Here is a 12,243-nt window from a genome sequence, read left to right on the forward strand (position 1 = left end):
GGTTTAGATGTGCATTAGACATCCATGTGTCTGGACATCCCTGGACATTCAGGGGTCAAGTTCAGAGAAAACGTGGTTGTAGAGGTAAGCACCAAGGAGAGGCTGCCCCTCCCCCACCCCTCTCCTGTCATCTGCCCCTCCCCCACCCCTCTCCTGTCATCTGCCCCTCTCCCAGCCTGACAGCCAGCATGCCTCCCCTGGTATCTCGGGATACTGTGACCCACTGGAGACTCAGCCTACTTCCCCATCCAGCCTGGTGAGAAAAGGGACTTTGAGTCCCTTGTGTACCACTTCCCAGGGCCTGGTGCACAGAGGGTCCCCGGCAAACGATAGTCTGAATGGATGGGACGGTAACCCAAGAGGGGTTAAGAATAACTCCAGAGCAAATGCTCCCAAACACATCCCTCCCCCTTCCTGAGCCTGATATTGTTATCTTTTCCAGCAGCCCTGCTCGACCCCACCCTGTCCGGTCTCTGTCCCATTTACTGATGGCAGAGGAAGACTGCCTGGAAAAAGAGCCGGAAGGCTGATGAAGTTAAGGCAATCTACATAATAAAGAACCAGGGGTGGGGAGAGAGCCCGAGGTAAAACCCATCTCCAGCTCAAGCTGCCTGCGAGTGGAATGGGAGTTTATGTCTCAGTTTTAAAGACTTCCTCTGGGGCTCCTTTAGATGGTAGACTACGTCAATTGAGAGACTCCAGGGTAGTGTGTGAGAGCGAACTGTGGGTAAAAACAAAAGGAACATGAGAAATTTTGCCAGGGGAGAGAACTGGTTCCCTCTGCATATGCTTTAAAAAAAAAAAGACTAGGGCACTTGGGAGGCTCAGTCAGTTAAGCCTCTGCCATGGGCTCAGGTCAAGATCTCAGGGTCAAGAGATCAAGCCCCCACATCTGGCTCCTTGCTCATCTGGGAGTCTGCTTCTCCCTCTGCCCCCTCCCCCATGCTCGCTCGCTCACGCTCTCACATGCTTTCTCTCACACATAAATAATAAAATCTTTTAAAAATATAGGTATATGTATGCATATGTAAGTGCACCTAATAACAGTATCAAAATTCTGGAACAAGGGGCGCCTGGGTGGCTCAGTGGGTTGAGCCGCTGTCTTCGGCTTAGGTCATGATCTCTGGGTCCTGGGATCGACATCAGTCTCTCTGCTTTGCAGGGAGCCTGCTTCCTCCTCTCCCTCTCTCTGCCTGCCTTTCTGCCTGCTTGTGATCTCTGTCTGTCAAATAAATAAATAAAAAATCTTAAAAAAAAAAAATTCTGGAACAAAGAAAAAAATCAGGAAGCAAAAATGCATAAAACTAAAGGGAAAAAAACCAGATAAATCCAGATTATAGTAGGAGATACTAACAACCCTCTCTCAGTAACAGATAAAAATCTGAGTTTAAAAAAAATCAACAAAAATGTAGAAAAATCTAACGCACACTTGCCAAAAACACTAACCAACCTCAACTCGACCTAATTGATATGGACAGAACCTCCATGGGACAACTGCCAAATTTAAGCAGTTTTCAAGTGCACAACAAACGTAGACCATGTGGTGGGCTGTAAAATTTAAGTCTGGGCTTATTTTAGAGTGTTGAAATCTTATATTGTTCCAATTTTCATCCATGTGCTGCCAAAGTAAGCACGAGTGTTGGAAATCGGACTTCAGAACAAATCCGTAACAATACAATATCGTGAAAATCCCCCAAAATAACATATCATGAAAGAACCCATGGGCCTACGAAGAACTCGCAAGGGAAACCAGGAACTATCGGACTGAATGATTCAAATTTGGGGGAAGCCACTGCAGTTGTGCTCATAGGGAAATTAAGAGCTCTAGAGGACTCTACTGGGAGAGAAAAGCAGTACCACAATCAATGACCGAAGGGTGTACCCCTACAAGCGAGAAAAACTAAGAATAAAATAAACCAAAGTAAACAGAAGCAAGGAAATGGTCACAAGTAAGACAGAGCAAAGTAGGACACAGAGAAACGATGGAGCAAATCGACAAAGCGGAAAAATCAGTTCCTTGAGAGACTTGATGAAATCAAAATGCACAAGCTAGCACTAGACCTCTTTTATTACTTTCGTGCTGACTGTGTATGAACTGGCTCACGGGGGCCACCGGGAGGAGGCAGAGGAGTGGGCACGGAAGACCCTCTGCAGCTCCTCCTTCCAGACAGGCTCCCCCTTGGCTCCTAGGCACCACGCCGGTTCCCCTGCTCACTGCTGGATCCTGCGGACACTCTGCACCTGGAAAGTCTGCGCGTGAGAGCCCCACTCTCGGAAGTGCTTGTAGTCGCCTGAGTGGTGATCGCACTCCAGCACATACTGAAAGCCTCGGTAGCCGGGAAACTGGGAGCAAACCCAGCTGGGGAAGGGAAGAGCAGACCATTACCCTCGAGAAGCACCCACAAGGTGAGCACACAGGGACGAAGGGACCGGTGCTGTAGACACATTCCAGCCATCCCAGCCTTCCTTCACTGCCCAGAATGTGCCCTGCTCTCCCCTACACCCCCCCACGACCTGGCCTGTGATCATGATGTTCCCTCTGCCAAGAACACCGTTTTAGCCATGTTTTGCCCAGCCCCTGACCAAGCTGTATTTATCTTCTTGTTCTGAGGACTGGTTCTCCAAATCAGGCCACACTCCTACTGGTCCTCTGTAGCTCTCATATAATTAGACAATTATCAGATTGTTTATAAAATGTCAGCCTCCTGTGACAGCTGGGGGAGCTCCTGGGTGTAGGGGTGCATATGTGTCTGGTTCGTTGGGCTCTCTGGTGCACAGTGCAATGCCCCTGGCCACGGAGGCTAATACATACTAAAAGAAGGAAAGGAGGGAGGGAGGAAGTGAAGAATTATTCGTTCCCCTCCTCCCTTAGCCAGAAGCCCTTCCAAGGAAAAGGCTGTTGTTCTTTCCCTTCGTTGACCCGTACATTGTTCAAGACTGGACAAGAATTGGTGTCTCACTTTATGAGCTTCCATTTCCCCTCCTGTAAGAGGAAAGTGGACTCAAGAATCACAAGAGGTTAAAAAATAATAATAATAATAATAAAATAAATCACAAGAAGTCCTACTGTGGAACAAGATTCTCTGATGGTTAAAAAACAAAGGGGAGCACATGAGTGGCTCAGTGGGTGAAGCATCTGCCTTCAGCTCAGGTTGCGCGATCCCAGTGTCCCAGGATGGAGACCCGTGTTGGGCTCCCTGCTCTGCCGGGAGTCTGCGTCTCCCTCTCCTCTCCACTCTTGCCTTCTCACTATCTCTGTCATTCTCTCGGTCTCTCCCTCTCAAATAAGTAAATAAAATATTTAAAAACAAGCCAAAAAACCACCACCGCCCATAAAACAAAAAGCCACCTCTCACCTTCACTCCTGCCAGGGGCCAAAGGGCACCTAGAGGCCGGTTGCAGTGGCCTCCCTAAGGAAAGCCCTCACATCTCACACTCAACCGCCAGCCACTGGGGGACAGGGTGGGAAGAGTCAGTCCCGTCTAGGCTTGAAGCTGGATTTAATCACCTCCCTCCTGGTGGTCTTGGAGCAGACTGCCTGAGCCACACCTATTTCTCCAACCCTCCACCTCTCAGGTAATGTGGGAATATGCTCACTCTGCAACGAGCACATGACCAGTCCTAGCCAATTGGTTCAGGGTTGAGCGCATGACCCAAGTTGAGCCAATGAGAACCTTTCCTAGAACCTTTGCAGGAATCAGTGAGACAGGCATTCTCTTGCCCTGGGGTTGGCTGGAGTAAAGATGAAGCTGCGCCGTTGCCTTTGCTTGGGAAGAGAGTGCCTACAAATATAATGACGATGAGGCAGACAGAGCAAGAGGGGGAGAAAGAAAGAACCCTACCTGTAGCACCTGGATCCAGCTGTTCCTGAAGCAGGTGACAAGGATCAATAAATATTCTCTGGGCATAGTGTCAGTTTGATATGGGAGTCTGCTATTTGTGGTCCCCCAAATTCTGCCTGAGACCTCTCTGTGCCTCAGTGTCCTCCTCTGGAATGTGGGTATCAGAGCCCCCAAATCCCCAGCACACAGTTTTCACAGCCTCTCCTTCCCTGTCAGGCAGAGCCTTGGATTCACTTACGCCCCTGAGTGCACGTGGAAAGACCCCACTTCATTGCCATCCCAGCCCATGGCCTGGAGGGAGGGGTAGTCATCACTCAGCTCGCCTTTCCTGCCCAGAAAGTTCTCTTGCTCAAAGATGGTCAGCCTCGAGTCACGGTGGTTCTGTAAGCAGAGGAAACGGTCAGACCTCCAGGCACCCAGCTGAGAACCCACGTGCCTCTCCAGACACCCCTTCCCTTGTCCCCCCAAATCAGCCTTCCTTACATTTTGGAAGGGTAATAAGGCAACAAAACCTTACAAAAGGTGTGCACCATTTGCCCTTCCAGAAATGTACACGAAGAAAATAACTATGGAACAAATAAGCCACGGATATGTTCAGCCCAGCCTTGAAGATAACAACTGAAAAGATAAGGGAGGAAGAGAGGAAGAGAGGAGGGGGGAAAAGAGGAAGCCTGAAAGTCCCCAACTGGGGGATCAGGTGGTTAACTGAGCTAAGAAGAGGATTATTGTGATCTGGGTTCAAATTCTGACTCCACACATACCAGCTGGGACATGTCACATAGTGTTTCTCAGCTGTTTCCATACCCATAAAATGAAACTAACCGCCTCCACTTGTCAAGATCATTTGGAGGACAGAGTGAAATCAGAAGCTGTAAACTGCATGAAATCAGGGATAGCATGGTCACAGTCACGGTCCACCGTGGGTCCCTGTATCAGCACAATGCCTGGGCCATTGTGGAATACAGGAGCAAATGAACTTGCTCACAATTTGAAATACTGGGGAGCTATGAACAATGATGCTGTCAATGAGATTTAATCACCCGGGAGGATGATTGTGATCAATTTGCCCTGTGAGAAAAGCTGATTTCTAAGCCTGCGTTTCTTTCAATTCCATTTTTGTAACAAAGTTGCAAATGTGCCCAAATACATAGGAATAGGCATATAGGTGGATAGATACAGACACAGATGTGAATACCAGTTGGTGTAGGCAGAATCTGTGAATAAAAACAAGACCAAAGGAAGTCTCCAGCATTTTTAAGATTGCGCTTCTGGGGGCACCTGGGTGGCTCAGTGGGTTAAAGCCTCTGCCTTCAGCTCAGGTCCTGATCCCAGGATCCTGGGATCTAGCCCCGCATCGCATCTCGCTCTCTGCTCAGCAGGGAGCCTGCTTCCCTTCCCCTCTCTCTCTCTGCCTGCCTCTCTGCCTACATATGATCTCTGTCAAATAAATAAATAAAATCTTTAAAAAAAAATACTGCGCTTCTGTTCAGTCATGTAGGTATAAGTGACTTTTCTTACTCTGTCATATTAGGTTTTATTCTGAACTTTGGGTGTAAAATCTATGTGCCTTATATGATTTTTAAATTGATGAAAGTTGCTTTTGAAGAAAAATAAATACATCTTTTTAGCCTCAGCTCTTTCATCTGTAAGACAGAGCTAGTAATGTCCACCTCCATGCATACTCCATAAACAGTAGCTAGAGTATAAAATCAGGAACACTGATAAGGAATCAGGAAGAAAAATAGAACCTTCCTCCCCATCTTGTCCTGCCAACCCTGGCACTCAGCTTCTCCTGGTATCTCCGAGTCATGAAGAGAGGGATGTGAAACATGCAGGGGCTCATATCATAACCAAAGTCGTGAAGGTCACAATGTGTGTGGTGATCTGGTCCAGATGCCACCCATTCCTCTTCCCCATGATGTGGCCCCATTTCAAGAAGAGACCAATGCTCAGAGAGGGGAGGGAGGGATGCCAAGTCACAGAGATTGAAGAAGTAACATGAGAATTTGAACTCTGGTTTAGTCAGTTCCCAAACCCCACTGGGACGATGTGGTGGCAGGACTCACGGCACAGGCCACTGGTCGGAAGGAGGTGAGCCTATCTGTGGGGTAAGCGGTGTTGCCACTCCAGGCATCCCAGCATGGGTACTCGCCCCGCTCCAGCACGTACTGCTGCCCTTGGAAGCCAGCATGCTCAAAGCCTACCCACCTGTGGATAGAGGGTAGAGAGTACAAGAGGTAAGAGACCCCCTCATCCTGAGTTCCAGATCAATGGTTATCATTTGAGAGTTACCATTTGGGAGGTATTTAACCAATGTCTAGAGACATTTTTAGTTGTCACACTGAGAGAGGAGGGAGGAGCCTGTACCCCGGTACCCCTACCCTGGAGGGTAGAGCTTCGAGCCACAGCTGAAGCATGGAGCAGGTCCTCAACAGCAGGGTGCCCACCACTCTTGCGGTCATCTGGCCCCTTTTGGTGTCATCCTGTGGGACAAGGGACACAGGAGGCTGCCACTATGATGACCTCGCATTTGCTGGCTACTTAAATAACAAACTGTCTTATGTAAGTAATAAACCTGAGCTTATTTTCTCCTTCCAGGCAGAATCTGTCAGTTTGCTGGACATATCCCTAAACAAGTCACTGCTCCCATCTAATCCCTAATTCCCCACCTGCAAAAGCGGAAGTGAAGGGTTTTTTCTCCCAGATGTGAGGTGCATAAATACCACCCAAGAGGACCTTAGTGGCACTCACAAGCATAATATAAAGTGACTCCAAATCACATAGAGAGAACATTGTTCTCCTTCCAATCTACCTCCCAAACTTCTAGAAACTTCTAACTAGTATGGTAGCCACTGGCCACATACAGCTAATTAAATTTAAAACTTCTATAAAATTTAATTAAACTAAATTAAATTAAATTAAAAATTCAGTTCTTTAGATGCACCGGCTACATTTCAAGTCATCAATGGTCATATGTGGCCAGTGTTCAAAATCAGATAATGCAGACATGGAACAGTTTAACCTTTACAGAAAGTTCTACAAAAAAAGGTGCTGATATGGATAGAAGCCTCAGTGTGATATTAGTGTGTCATTAATACTTCCACATTTCATTAATCTCTCTCTTTTGCTTTTAACACAATGTATCCTATGCTCAGAGCCTCCAGCAACAATGTTCAACTAAAGAATAATAGCATTATTTTTTACTATATATATTTTAATAGTTACCTTCTATTTTTGGCAAGTGATTTTTTTCTTTCTTTTTATGCTTAAGGGGAACATTTCAGACCCAACACTTGATTCTAAAAGTGTGATCCTACAAGACTCCTTCATCCAATGCACAGGATCTCTGTGAATGATGATACCTACATTTGCGCAGTGCACAACCTGCTTAACCTTACACTACTGTCCTGCACACTGCCCAACACTTTGGACCCAAGGAAGGCACACTAGTACAGTTAGAGCCTGGGAAGGTAGGGCCAAGTACACCCCTTTCTAGACCTCATCTTGTCCGCCTCCACCCCAACTCAGATCCCCCCACACTCACGCGCCACTCAGCACTTTCAAAGATCGCACAGTCTCAAAGCCAAGCTCCAGCACACTGGGGCACTCCGCCGTAAACTCATGCCTCCGGCCCTGGAAGCCCTCCTCATCCCACACCACAATCTGTGACAGAGAGAAAAGCAGGAGACTAGCATCAGAGTCCTGTGGGTGATGAGGGTTTAGGAACTCACTGCAGGACTAATGGTGGGTCAGGGCAAGAAAGGACAGCAAACTCAGATACCTCCAGGGGCCGGGTAGGTAAGGATGGAGAAGGGCCGCAGACTGGAAGGCCCAGATTCCATAAATGGGTGATCTCTGTTCAGTGCCATCTGTTTTTGCCCCCTGGGAATGCCAGCCAGATTTTCCAAATTCTCAAGACAATCACTCTATCTGGACTTTTCTGTGGACCCTCCAGTTTTTTGAAGGCTAATGATGAATTCCAAAAAAAATTTTTTTTGACGCAGAGGGGACCAAAGAAACCCTGCCCAAAGACTGTGTGCAGTCACCAATTTGCCCTCTCTGCCGGAGTGTTGCTGGTTCAGTCTGGGGACCAGAAGACCCTAGTTCAACTCAAGACCCTGTGTATAACTTTGGGCAAGTCCCTTCCCCTCTTTGAGCCTCGACGGCATCCTCTGCAAAAATGGAGCCTCATAACATGTTCCCCAGAGTAAGGTGGGGATTCAACAGAGGAGATTGAGAGGGTCCCCTGGACCTGGGTTTGACCTCTGCACCCCCTTCATTCCTCAGACACCACCCACTCGTGCCTCTTCCTACCTTCCAGTGTCCTGCTGACTTGGTGCACTGGAGGGTCATGTCGCCAGCTTCCTACATGAGAGAAGAACATGATAACCAGCCACCCTGACCGTCTGCTGTCCTTCTGGATGATAAAGTCTAGTTTGGGCAAGATCGGGATCCAGATGGGATCCAGGTAGGACTGCACTAGGTTTGCCCCATTCCTCTCCTTCTCAATCTGTGACTTTCCATCTGTGATGAATGTCATCTACCTTCTTGCTTCCTATACACCATATCAAAACTTACCCACTTGGGGTCCCCTTGCCTCTGATCCCCACTGTGTATTAATTTATCCACTCACTGTGGGAAAACGTCTGTGGCTGCCAGTGGGATGGATCATCCTAGCCAGTGTCAGGGTGCTAAGTTTAAGAGAACCTCCCCAAGGCAGCACCTGATGCAAGGAAGTGACTCTAATGATGACAATCGAGGCAAAGGACTATAGGAATAATTTTGTTTTTAAATGAGGGTGACAGGTATTGGTCCTGACGGTGGGGACCTGACCTTGGTTAGGGTGAGGATGACATTTAGGATGGCAGTGTTATCCCTAGGACTGGAGACCTGGTCTCCCCACCTCCCATGGTGCTCACTCGGAGCGCAAATCCCACCCCTTCTCCAAGCCTGGGACTTACCAAGACGGACCCAGAGAATATGCCAGAACATGGTGGGACCAGCCGAGGTCAGGCTCTTATAGGCAGGGAGGGAAGAGGGCCCCTGGGAGACAAAGCTCCGACTCAGCATGCGAGCAGTCGAAACAAAAGCCAGTCCTGGCTGAAGTCCCAAAGGAGAGGTGTCAGCAGCGTTGGCTTCAGCTGGAAGGGAAAGGGTCAGGTGGCCTCCCTCAGGGATCAGCTATGAAGAAGAGAAGGGGAAGTTCTACCTTAATTAGCTTCATGGGACTCCTGATCAGAGCAGGAGAATGAGGCCTGGATAAGGAATCCAAAAACTTCGCCCTTCCTAGCTGCATGACATGGGGCAGGTCATTGCTCCTCGATTTCTGCCTACAAAATAGGACAAGAATAAACCACATCATGGGGTTGTTGTTAGGTTATGTAACATGCCTGGCACAGAGAATGCATTCACAAATGCCACACGCCATCCTCTTCCACTAGGGGCAATCAGGGTTGGCTTCGTGTTGGAGGTGGCATTTATTTTTTAAAGATTTTATCTATTTATTTGACAGAGAGAGAGAGGGGGCAAGTGAACATGAGTGGGGATGGGAGAAGGAGCAATAGGACAGGGACAAGCAGACTCTGCACCGAGCACAGAGCCTGACGCGGGGCTCCATCCCACGGCCCTGTGATCATGACCCGAGCTGAAATTAAGAGTCAGATGCCTAACTGACCGAACCACCAGGTGCCCCTGGAAGTGGCATTTAACCTAGACTGTCTCCAAAGGGTAAGGAGGATGTGTACAAAGTGAGATGTAAGGAGTGTTTTTTCTAAGCAAAAGTGTGGAGGTGGGAACATGGGGTGTATGTATGAGAAAGAGCTGGTAGCCCAGTTGGCTGGAGTTCAGGGACCCTGCAGGAGGGGGCCTGGCAAGAAAGGTAGGCTTAGCCAGGGTCTCCAGGACCCATAAAATTCAAAAAGGACTCCAGATGGTTCTGTAGGCAGAATAAGGAGTGGGTGGGTGTGAACGTGTTGTGTAAACAGTAGTACACCTGTCAGGTATCCCGGGTTTGTAAAACTCACTTTGAATACACCCTCCCTACACTCCTACCCTTGGGGTTGACCCAAGAGGAAAGAGTGTGGCTGGAAACAAGACCACTCTTGTGGGTAGAGTCCAGCCCTGCCTCCTAATATCTGGGCGACCTGGAGGATGTCTAATCTCAGCTCCTGGCCTGTAAGATGGCAATATTAGCTCCCTCCTGGGCTGGTGACACGCAGCCTTGTCAAATCATGACTCTGATGAAAGGCTACCCTGAAGGTAAAAGGCTAGGGGCCAGGCAGCCTGGGTCTGCATCCCACTTTGCTGACTGGGAACTTCAAACGTGTGACTTAATCTCTCTGAACTTCAGTCTCCTCGTGTACAAAATGGCTATAAAGAAAATAAATAAATTGGGCTTAGCCTAAGAGATTGGGGTATTGTGAGGATAAATGTGAATTACACACGAAAAGCACTTTCTGTTCGGAACCGCTCCTGAAACACAGAAAGCATTATGTGCCCTCTCATTGTCATCATGGTTGCTAATAATAAAAATGATTACTATTAAGATATCTGTGCCTTCATGTTAATTGCAGTGTTATTCACAATAGCCAAGATATGGGAAGGACCTAAATGTTCATCTATGGACGAAGGGATAAAGAAGATGTGATACAGACATGTATACATACCTACATATGTATATTACTTAGCCACGAGAAAGAAGAAAATTCTTCCATTTGCATTAAAAGAGATGGACCTCAGGGGCGTTATGCTAAGTTAACTATGTCAGACAGAGAAAGACAAATACTGTCTCATATCACTTCTATATGAAATCTACAAAAGACAAACTCAGAAACTGGGCGTAAAATGATGTTTCAGGGGTTGGGCGTGGGGGAAATGGGGAGATGTTGCTCAGAGGGGACAAGCTCCCAGTTAGAAAATTAGGAAGTTTGGGGATATAATAGTGTACAACATGGTGATTATCCCTAATAATACGGCATCGTGTACTTGAATGTTGTTAGGAGATCTTCAGTGTTCTCAACCACAAAGGAGATACAGTGACTGTGGTAGGAGGGAGGATGTAGCTAATACAATGGTGGTAATCATTTTATAATTCATGCATGTATCAATGCATTGTATATCTTATACTTATACAGTGTTATGTGTCAATTTCAGCTACAATTGTAGCTGAAAAAAATACCAGTAAACAAGTCTTCCCATAAAAGCAGGAGTGCATCATTTTCAAGAGCTAAGTTTCAGAACTTAGAATGTGACTCCCGATTCTGTTTCATGGAGGAGCTAACAAAGCTGAGAGCAGAGGAAAGGACTTGCCTTGGTTTCCTCATCTGCAAATGAGATTCATCCCAGAGATGTCCCCTCGTAGTGAGGATGACAGGACCCAAGTCAGTAAAATGCTCAGGGTGTAGTCACCCAGCCTGGGGGTGGTCAGCCACTACCTCTGCCCCCACACTTTGGCAGGCAGCCCATGGCCACGGGGGACATGGAACTGCTCCAGACAGCCTGGCCTTAAAGCCCAGACCTGTGGGTGCCCGCCCCCCAGCCACAGGCATGTTGGACCCTGTTCCAGTGGCTGCCCCATCCTGTGGTTCCTGCCCCCCTCCCGGGCCTTGGCCTAGGATGAAAGGCTAAGGGGGAGGCTGGGAAGTGAGGGTGTGCTGGGTGGGGGTGCAGGAGCACACGGCAGAGCTGGGCCCAGGCCCTGGTGATCTCAAGGCAGAGCTGGGCTCTGTAGGGGGCTAGGTCTTGGGACCCCCACGGAAGAGGCAGGAACCTATGCTGCCACCACCACTTGGGGGCAGGGACACCAGACTGCAGGCAGATCTGGCCCAACAGTTCCCCCAGCTCTACTATGGGACCTTGGAGAAGTCACCTATTCCAACAGGGCCTCAGTTTCTCCATTTGTGAAAGGCAAGAATTGGATGAGAAGACTCCTGGTGTCCGTTCCATTGTTGAGTTTTTATTGCTCCCTCTGTCTCTCCATCTCCTCTGTCTCCTCCCCTACACTGCATGTCTCTCCTCCTGCTCGAGTTCCATCATCCTCTCTATTTCTCTGTGGCTCTCCATTTCTCCCAGCCAGTCACCCTATTTCTCTCCCCCCATCTTGGTTCCCCTTGCTCCCCCTGGACCCCAGTTTCCACTGGCAGAACCGCTTAGTCTGCCCAAATTGGTTGAGGGTGCCTTCTGTGCCAGGCCCCATGCTCGGTGCTAGGGTCCAGCAGAGCACAAGAAATGGGATTCGGAGCTTCCCCAAGGAAGTTCTGAGATGGCCAGGCATGTTCCCAACCACCAGCTCTGTCCCTGGGGTCAGGGCGTGGAGGGGAGTTTCTACACGCAGGTCAGGGAAGAGCAGGGGAAGGATCTGGGCCTAATATGGGTAGAGGAACAGGACTCGGGCTTTGAACAA

General features: G+C 48.5%; 1 protein-coding gene across 1 annotated transcript; it reads right to left on the bottom strand.

The window, feature by feature from the left end:
• Positions 1–2,085: 2,085 nt before the first annotated feature.
• On the bottom strand, positions 2,086–8,866 carry CRYBA4 (crystallin beta A4). Its single transcript, XM_082698658.1, has 6 exons — positions 8,804–8,866; positions 8,157–8,207; positions 7,387–7,505; positions 5,909–6,050; positions 4,081–4,223; positions 2,086–2,359 (listed from the first exon to the last, which is right to left on the bottom strand). The coding sequence occupies exons 2-6, from the start codon at positions 8,193–8,195 to the stop codon at positions 2,212–2,214; spliced, it is 591 nt and encodes a 196-aa protein (XP_082554784.1). The 5' UTR covers positions 8,196–8,207; positions 8,804–8,866; the 3' UTR covers positions 2,086–2,211.
• Between the last annotated feature and the right edge of the window lie 3,377 nt (positions 8,867–12,243).

This window comes from Mustela nivalis, assembly GCF_964662115.1.
Source record: "Mustela nivalis genome assembly, chromosome: 14".
In the NCBI taxonomy this organism is placed as follows: Eukaryota; Metazoa; Chordata; class Mammalia; order Carnivora; family Mustelidae; genus Mustela; species Mustela nivalis.